General features: G+C 42.1%; 1 protein-coding gene across 1 annotated transcript; it reads left to right on the top strand.

The window, feature by feature from the left end:
• Positions 1 to 2,812: 2,812 nt before the first annotated feature.
• On the top strand, positions 2,813 to 5,859 carry LOC128892496 (uncharacterized). The gene is made up of 3 exons (XM_054152940.1): positions 2,813 to 4,016; positions 4,699 to 5,068; positions 5,481 to 5,859. Exons 1-3 carry the CDS (start codon positions 3,017 to 3,019, stop codon positions 5,857 to 5,859), a joined length of 1,749 nt encoding a protein of 582 aa, XP_054008915.1. The 5' UTR covers positions 2,813 to 3,016.
• Positions 5,860 to 9,510: the final 3,651 nt, after the last annotated feature.

Below are 9,510 nucleotides of genomic sequence, written 5' to 3'. Positions count from 1 at the left end.
TGATTACGCACATTTTCCATCGTTTTACTGAATACAGCGTTGTTCATTAATTTAAACAAATTCTTGGCAAACTCGTTTGTAGCTTGCGTTCGCAATATTGTATTCAGTTCGATGTAGCTGCGCAACCATGGAGACTGATCAAATCTTAGAACGCGATAAATTTTTTTCAAGCGGAGTCCGTAACGTAGGCATTGCTGCAGGTTCCAGTAGTGTATGACGTAGCGCTCTTTATCACATACCGTGGCAAGCAATTTCTCGTCTCGTTTACCTGGCGGTTTCTCGCGCACGGGACATAGCGGAAGATCGGCATGCGAATCATGAAGTTCACGGGGATACTCTAAATCTACTTCTAGAATGTACCCCGCGGGCCCGTCCGTGGGAATAGAATTTACATCGAACTCGGATGCCTCGTGTTCGTCGATCCATCCAAAGCCTCCGTACGGTAAAGGTTGAGATATGGCCCAACCATACAAATTGTTTACGTCAAAGTACCTTAAATATTTCGAGGGTTTCGATAGATCGTATGATGGCATGTACTTGTTATTTGCTTTGGCGTACCGGTGCGAGCATTGACTCAGACCACCACGTATTCCACGCTCGAAAACCATTAACATATCCACGTCAGTTAATAATTCAAATTTGATATCTGTAAACTTTAACATTGCATTCCATGTAAAACCAGGAAGAGTATAGTAATATACCGGATCTAATCTATAGCTCTGAATGCAATCGTCTCTGAAATTTTCAAACACATCAGCCAATAATAATACATCAATTTTTAAATACAAATCGCTGTATTCGCCTAATGTTTTAATATTAAAATAATTCCAAACGTTTACTGAATCGATGAAACGAAATTTATGCCATTTTTCTTATCTCGCGCAGTGTCCTTTACATGTTTCGTGAAAGACATGTACTTTTCCTTTGTCATCGGCAGCAAACTTACTTTACCCTCAAATGCGTTGGCCAATTGTTTAATTATAAAATGCGCATTGTACCCAGATAAATTATGAAATATTACAGGCACTGTGAATGAATTTTGATAATTTAGATTGCAACTATTATGCGCCGCACCTCTGTACTTTCCCGTGAAATGGCAATGATCACGAACCTTTGCATCATCTGTGGTGAACGGCTTTTCACACACATGACAATGGTTAGACTCGTTAAAATTTACCGAATCCTGTTCCGTAAATTTCATCGGCTCCACGGTTTGGAACTTTAGTTCTAATTGATGCGCTTAAAGATGTGTTAGTAGTAAAGGTAGGCGGGTTCTAAGCCATGGGGCTCCGAGGGGGGAGCGGAAGGGGGGCGAGGGGGGAGCAGGGGAGGGGAGCGGGCACGAGTGGAGGGGGTCGGTAATTATTACCTACAGTCGGTAAGGTAGAGGGGGGACATCACCGGTCAGTAATTATCAGTGATCGGTAAGAAAGAAAAACGCAAATGATACATGTAACGAAATAAGCGCGCACGCTGTAAGGGAGGGGGAAACCATGTTCGTCGTCTTCGCGGGAGGAAAGCCTGCACGCCGTAAGGGAGGGGAAACCGTCCCGTTCGCGCGCAGGAGTGGGGGCGTCGTTGCGGGCCTCGCGGGTTCCCTCTCTCTCGCGGCCGAGTATTTTCTTCCCCGCACTCACGCCCCGTGCAATATATAATATTACATTACAATCTATGATATGGGAGGGAATGCGCTAGAAAGAAAGACACATATATCCAAGCTAATTCTTTTTTATTGATAACTATATTCCAGCATTACATCTAAACCTAATGATAACAATTCAGAGTCAATCAATGAATGACGCTCAAAATTTTCATGTTCAACAATTGCATTTGCATAATCCTTAATTTCAGCATTGTGTATTATATCTATAAACTTGTTGTACTTTGATTCTACCAGGTACAAGTTTTCAGACAGCCAACTGTACATGTGATCGACACAATATTCGAAAGTGAACAACTTTTGTACGGTTTTTTCACTCATGAACATAGAGACGGTAGAATTTGAGAGTTTTGCGAGTTTTACGTCGTTTAGTTGTCGGAGTTTCACTGTTACATCATTAATGCTTATCGGCTCGCTCGAGGTTACTGGTGTATCAGCAAAAATCTGCAGAATGTTATGCCTCTTTCGTAGGAAATCTTTCCACGTATCCATAGAAAATTTAATTTCGTTTCCACGAGAGTCTCCTATAGCCAACTCTACGTCGCAGGAACCACCGATTCGAACCCCGATGTCGAGATACTTGTAGAATGTATCCGTCAGGGGATATCTCCTCCCCAGTATACGCACCACGCGTGTTACTCTACGTTCCGAATGAACATTATCGCTATCGCTGACAAGAGAAATAAAAATTATAAAGGATATTGAATTTTGACTGCATATTTTGCAATATGTTGTCAAAGAACTTATTGTGTGCGCGATTTCTTTGTTAATGGTTGGTTGAACTCCTTGTTCGGAAGATTCTCTCGCGTTACTCGAGCGATTTCAGCATTGAACCACATCGCTGATGTTTCGATACGAGGCGATAAAACGATGTTGCAAACAATGACTGAAAAAACGCATTTAGACATTTTTATTTAACACCCCCCACTCTTTGTTACATGAACAAAAAAAAATGCTGAAACAGCAAATCTCCCTTCCCACACACATTTCCCTTCCTTATCCACATTTATTTTTAGCATACACATCTTTACGTAGCGCGTGATCCAATTTTTTTTATACGTAATAAGACCCTCATCATCGCGGAGTCGTTCTAATGAATTGATACATCAGTGGTGTAATTCCCAAAAATATATATATACGTTCTCTGGAAAACATACGAAAACAGCGATATGGAATATGAGGGGATTATGAAAATCTGCAGGCAGCGAAATCATAGTAGGAGCATATCATGTGACAAAATCATGTAACAAAATCACGTGACAAAATCACGTGACCTAGAGTATAAAAATTGTGCTGCAGATTGAACTGCATTCAAACCGTTCTGTAGTGACCCCCAGCGAAGAAGTGAGTGCAACCATGGAAGAACTCTTGGAAATGGAAAGTCGATTGTGGGACCAGGCCGATCGATTGACTTCGCAAAAAGAATACCTCGCATGGGAAGAACGATGCAACGAGTGCCTCGAGTCGCTGGAAGAACATAGTCGAGCAAAACGCCCTCGATTATCGATCGGCGTTCAACAATCGTTGATCGCTCGTATCGCGCGTCTCGATAGTCTAAAGTATTCGTTGCGCAGACGTTTCGTGTACGAAGGTGCCGGCCATTCAAGCACTGGACTCTTTCGGCGTGAAATAGACACTGCGTTCGAGAGCCGCGTATTAACCAGCGCTGTTTTAAATTCGCACTACATCGAACCGCGTAACTTTCTTCAGGTTGCGAGAGACGTTGTGCTTGAGCATATACGAAAATACTTTTGCAATAGGTATGTATATAATAATTCTTTTTCCTTTTCTAAATATGTTATGTTTGAAAAAAAATTTATGTCTTTTTATTGCAGATGCTTGCACTACTTTAGTTCGAGTGAGAAGCTGGAAGCTCACACCGTAGATTGCGAGAAGATGAACGAATGCGCAATCGTATTACCAGATGATGAAAGCAAGTGGCTCAGTTTCGATAACTACATCCGAAAAGAGCGATTTGTGGTGTACGCCGACCTCGAGTGCATTCTGGAGAAAACTGATCGAGAAGCACCAAGATCCACATACCAACATCATAAAGTATTTAATATTGCATATTATGTTCAATGCGCGTACGATTCATCCTTGTCGGTGTACCAATGTCATCGTGATGCGAATTGTGTTTCCTGGTTCGTCAAAGAATTAAAGAATTTGGCACATTTTGTTAAATTAATTTTATCAAATAACATACAAATGGATGATATAACGAGTGAACAGCAGGAGGCATTTCGCAACGCGACGCATTGTCACATTTGCGAAAAACCGTTTGGAGAAAACGATACGAGGGTTCGCGATCATTGCCATCTAACCGGTCGGTACAGAGGTCCCGCGCACTCCAATCGTAATCTAAATTATACAAACTCTTTTTGCATTTCCACAGTTTTTTATAATTTGTCCGATTACGATTCGCATTTTATTATCGAAGAAATAACTATAGCTTTCGAGGATGCCGTCAGTGTATTGCCGATAACAAAAGAAAAGTACATTTCGTTCACAAAAAGTGTCAAAGATCTAAATGGACCGTCGCGAAATTGTATACAATTGAGATTCATCGATTCATACAAATTCTTGAGTACTAGTCTCGATAAATTAGCGTCTTTCTTAGATAAAAGCAAATTAAGAATTTTACGAACAGAGTTTCAAAATTTGTCTACCGAAGATTTCGAATTATGACGCGAAAGGGTGTTTTTCCATACGAGTACATTGACTGTGCCGAAAAGTTGGAACAATCATATTTGCCATCGCGCGAATCATTTTACAGTTCCTTGACGGGTGATACAGTATCGGAGAGCGAGTACGCGCACGCCGAGAACGTGTGGACACGGTTTTCCATTCAAACGCTGGGCGAGTATAGGATTTGTATTTGAAAACAGATGTCTTGCTGTTGGTCGGTATTTTTGAAAATTTTCGTGAAAGCTGTATAACAAGTTACGGACTCGATCCCGCGTATTATTACACTCTGCCGGGTTTTACGTGGGATGCCATGCAGAAGCATAAAAAAGTTAATTTCGAATTACTAACAGATATCGACATGGTCCTGTTTATCGAATGCGGTATACGCGGCGGATTAAGTCAATGTTCAGGTAGATACGCGAAAGCCAATAATAAGTACATGCAGTCGTACGATCCATCGACAGCATCGTCGTACTTAATGTACTTTGATGTGAATAATCTGTATGGGTGGGCAATGTGTCAACCACTGCCATATGCAGAATTTCGATGGGTCGACAACGTTGCAAACTTTGACGTGTCTTCGATTGCTGCCGATTCGCCTACGGGTTATATTCTAGAGGTTGATCTAGAATATCCCCAACGCTTGCACGACATTCACGCGGACCTGCCGTTCTGTCCCACACGTGCCAAACCACCTGGCAAAAGAGAGGACAAGCTGCTGTAACTCTATACGATAAGCAGCGCTACGTTATCCACTATCGTAACCTGGAGCAATGCACGCGACATGGAATTCGTATTACAAAGGTACACCGCGTCCTCCAATTCGCACAATCACCCTGGCTCCGCGATTACATCGAATTAAATACAAAGTTTAGAACTCTCGCTACAAACTATTTTGAAAAGAATTTGTATAAATTGATGAACAATGCGGTATTTGGCAAAAGTATGGAGAATGTACGCAATCACGTCGATGTAAAATTAGTAACAAAATGGGAAGGGAGGTACGGAACGGAAGCCCTTATTTCAAACCAAATTTCCACAGTCGTAGCGTGTTTTCGGAAAACTTAGTTGCCATCGAACTGCGAAAGCTTGCGATGAAGTTCAACAAACCAATCTATGTGGGTATTTGTAGACTAGATATATCTAAGGTTTGTTTGTATGAATTCCATCACGATTACATGTTACCCACACATGACGATAAATGTAAAGTTATGTACACCGATACGGATAGTTTAATTTACCACATCGAGTGCGAGAATATTTATGATACTATAAAACGCGATATTAATCGATTTGACACCAGCGATTATCCGGTAGGGAACGTTTACGATATACCGCTTGTAAACAAAGAAGTCCCCGGTTTGATGAAAGACGAAAACAATGGGGCAATAATGACAGAATTTGTTGGACTCAGAGCGAAAATGTATGCACTGCGTGTAGATGGTAAAAAAGATACGAAAAAGGCGAAAGGTGTCGTTTTTGAGTGTATGACTGAACTGCTCGACGACTGACGCTTTCATCACTGAATACGTTGAATAATGATTTATGTTGTATTTTGACAAAAGTTTTTGCACATTTGCGTTGTAAAATTCCTTTCCTTTGTCGGTTTGCAAATTTTTCGGATACCTTCCACTGTTTCGGATTATCTTTCCGATCGCTGTAGAAACTTCATTTCCACTCACGGTTTTGAGGGGTGTGGCCCATGCATGCTTACTCAGCACATCGATAACAGTGAGTATGCAATGGAAACCTCTGTTATACCGCGCGTAAGGTGGCATCTCGACCACGTCCGCTTGCCATAAGTCGTCGTACCCATGTACTATGACGCGTCTTCGGGGAAAATTTCTTCTCACCGGAGCATGCAATTCTTCCACGAAACGCCGTTTCTCCGTACTAGGAGTTCTCTTCGCAGTCATGTATGACTCGACACTGACGCAAAGACTTGACGTACACGTCTTATCAAACATTAAATAAGTGCTCAACGCAACGGTTGGTTGGTCGATCGATCGGTTGACCAGTCTGTTGACCGGTCTGTCGGTCGGTTGACCGGTCTGTTGACCGGTATGTCGGTCGGTTGATCGGTCGGTTGACCGCTCTGTTGATCAGTATGTCGGTCGGTAAATACGCTCAATGTCCAGCTATTGATGTGTCTGCATTAGATTTCGGAATTCGGTAATATCTCTTTCTAATTTATTCAGCTCATCTTTCAAGCTCTGAACGAAATTTTGAAACATAATCATCTTTTTGTCGAATACGTCTTGTCGACTTTTTATAACTGCCATGTTTTCATGCAAGTACAGCTTGTTGATAGCATTGCCATCCTCTACAGGCGATGCTACCCATCGAATCCTGCGCGACTTTGCGTCATAATTGGTGCCGACAACACAAAGAGCGTTGTCGCGTACATAATTTCCGACTACTCCATTCCAATGATAGTATGATTCCATTCTTCCAATCGATGACCCAAACTTGTTGATTGATATTTTAATAACGATTGACTGTATCGCCAAGGTGCAGCTTAATTTATAATGAATTCTGCCTCGCGAAGTTCCTCGATAATCGATAGCATCTCATTGTCGTGAGCATTGTGACTGGCTTGACGTGAAGCCTCGAGCAATCGAAGCCGATCTACGAGTTCGTTGGGATCGTTCTAGTGAACGTAATCAATGTTGTTTTTGGTTAATCTCATGGAACACGGTATGCTTTTTTCAACTTTTTTATCTTGCAATAAAGGTTTGCTTACATGTTTGTACTTGTATCCTCTGTTGCCTAATGTTTGACCATACAAATTGTGCTTGTGCTTATGCGCACTCGTTGTCAGTAGTATGTCCCTGTATTTGCGTTCATCAGCCTCAGTGTAAATGTCGTTATCCGGAGTTTTCTTGAATATCAGTTCATAAAGGCCGGGTGTCCCCGAATATCGTATGCCATCGATAATTATGTTATCCGCATTGTCCACGTCAACATGCTTGTTACCGAGCATCAGTCCATCATTGGTGAGATAAACACCGTACACGAAATCCATACCAACGTCTACGTCACCGCGTAATACAGGTGCGATGTATTTTTGACTCAGTGGACCTTCCGGCGTTTGCAATTGGCTTCGAACAGATGTCGAGAAATAGCTGTTTGAACTTTCAAAATCATCTTCGTTTGCTAAGCGTGTTGTTGTTGTTGTTGTTGTTGTTGTTGGTACTGTCTTAATCGGTGTAGAGGTCGGTGTAGAGGCTATCAGGTTCATTTAGGGTAAACTGCTTAATCTCAATTTTTTTTATATTTGGCGGTTTCGAGAAATTTAACCACAAAATTAATTGTATTTTATCCGATTCCTTGATATTCGGAGTGGATAATGGTTCGCTTCCGATATCTGTGTTATTGTGTAGATCATAATTTCTTAACGTGTTGCTGACAATTGTCTTCAGTGGTTCAGTAACAGGTTTAAAGTGTTTTTCCAACGCAATCTCTTTGTCAATTTTACCAGTTTTCAATTCACAATACTTTCTGCAAATCAAATCGCTCGTTGTTGCAATCTGTTTCGCTATCCTCTCACGATCTTCAACGCTGTTACTGCTCATGTTGGAACACTGCTTTCTCAACGTATCGGAGATAACTGGACGTGTTACGATATTGCAAAGTCATTAAATCCTTTTCTATAGCGACCATTCCATAACGCACTGTCTTTGTCAATCACGACAAATCCATATTTTTCTTGCCAGAAAGCGGTACACAATTTGCAGAAATTGTCAAAAGATATGTCTGTATTTACATGATCGTTGTATACATGCTTCAGATTTGTACCATCTTGTTTGAACACGATCAGCAGGTTCGCGTTGTCGCGTATCAGATGTTTCGGTATCTTCGCATATGTCTGACAAAGATAGAAACAGTCAACGTCCGAGTGCCTACCCATTGCATGGTATTCTCTTACCGCATTTTGCTTATCGCATGCCACGTCGTCAAAGATAAAATCGAATTCCGAAGTGCCTCGCTTGATGGAACGACGTCGCTATTATTCGAAAATGTAAAATAACCAATTTCGTGTATCGACGAGAATATATTTTCTAGATATCGATATTTCGGTTGTTGCAATGATTTCGAGTACACGTATACGTCTTCGAAGCGAACACCGTGCGGACTTTCTAACAAACTAATCAGAATGTTCGTTTTGCCGCAATTCGATGGGCCACAGATGATACCATGTATAGAGGTCGGTAGCATGTTTCCATGTTTGCGTACTTCTTTCTCAGACTGTGCCTTTTTGTCTACATTAGTCACTCTAATCGCAGGTGATTGGCGCACGAACCGCATCGTAGCTGAGGTAAAAAATGAAAGAAAACGTATGTGTCGATGTTGGGAGGTATTTATACTAGCGTGACCCAGACGTATCAGCCAGTGTAGAAATGGCTTTCATACTGATCGATAGTGATACACTGTTCGACTTGACTGTGGAGCAATTGGAATACGTGCCAAAGATAGTACTCTTGAATCGGTTCGCTAGCGACATTCATTACGCGTGGGATAAACTGCCGAAACATATAAGAGCTGATCCTGAAGTCCAGTCTTATCGTAAGTGTCTCTTGCATTACTATCGTCCAGATCAACGTACGCACATAGACGGACCAACGCCTATGAAAAAAGATTGTTACCTATGCGTAGAAGGACAGGAGCAGGACTTATAAATACTCTAATAAACAAATTACCGTTTGAGCTACACGCACCATGGTATCAATTTTGCGGGCCGGGTACACGCCTGGACAAACGTTTAGCACGCGGCGATCGAGGTATAAATCCGTTGGAAGCAGCTGTCTAGGACGGCTCGAGAACGTCCAGCGCATAACTGCGAAGGACGCTACATTCGACGAAAGGGCGACTGCTGCAGCTGTTTGGACTGCGATGAAAGCTAAGACGAAGCTTGGAATGGGGTTCAAGAAGAAAAAGAGTCGTAGTAAGAAGAACAAGGGGGAGCGAGTTCTACCGATAACAAAGCGTGGCGGTATCCTCCCGTTTCTCCTTCCCGCCTTATCAGCTATAGGAGCGTTAACCGGTGGTGCTGATGGCGTGGGTAAGGCCGTGAACGACGCCAAATCTGCGCAAAAACAGCTGGAAGAAATGCAACGGCATAATCGTGCTATGGAAGGTCGCGGAGTACATCTCGCGCCGTA

Source organism: Hylaeus anthracinus, unplaced genomic scaffold, assembly GCF_026225885.1.
Source record: "Hylaeus anthracinus isolate JK02 unplaced genomic scaffold, UHH_iyHylAnth1.0_haploid 12002, whole genome shotgun sequence".
Lineage (NCBI taxonomy): Eukaryota > Metazoa > Arthropoda > Insecta > Hymenoptera > Colletidae > Hylaeus > Hylaeus anthracinus.
This window is presented reverse-complemented; position numbering and strand designations above follow the sequence as displayed.

Bases quoted from the DNA above. Each gene is read 5' to 3' on its own strand.
- LOC128892496 (XM_054152940.1), top strand. From the start codon at position 3,017: ATGGAAGAACTCTTGGAAATGGAAAGTCGATTGTGGGACCAGGCCGAT. The intron at 4,017-4,698 runs GTAATCTAAATT...AATTACTAACAG, and splicing joins AGGTCCCGCGCACTCCAATC to ATATCGACATGGTCCTGTTT. The intron at 5,069-5,480 runs GTAACTCTATAC...GGGTATTTGTAG, and splicing joins AAAAGAGAGGACAAGCTGCT to ACTAGATATATCTAAGGTTT.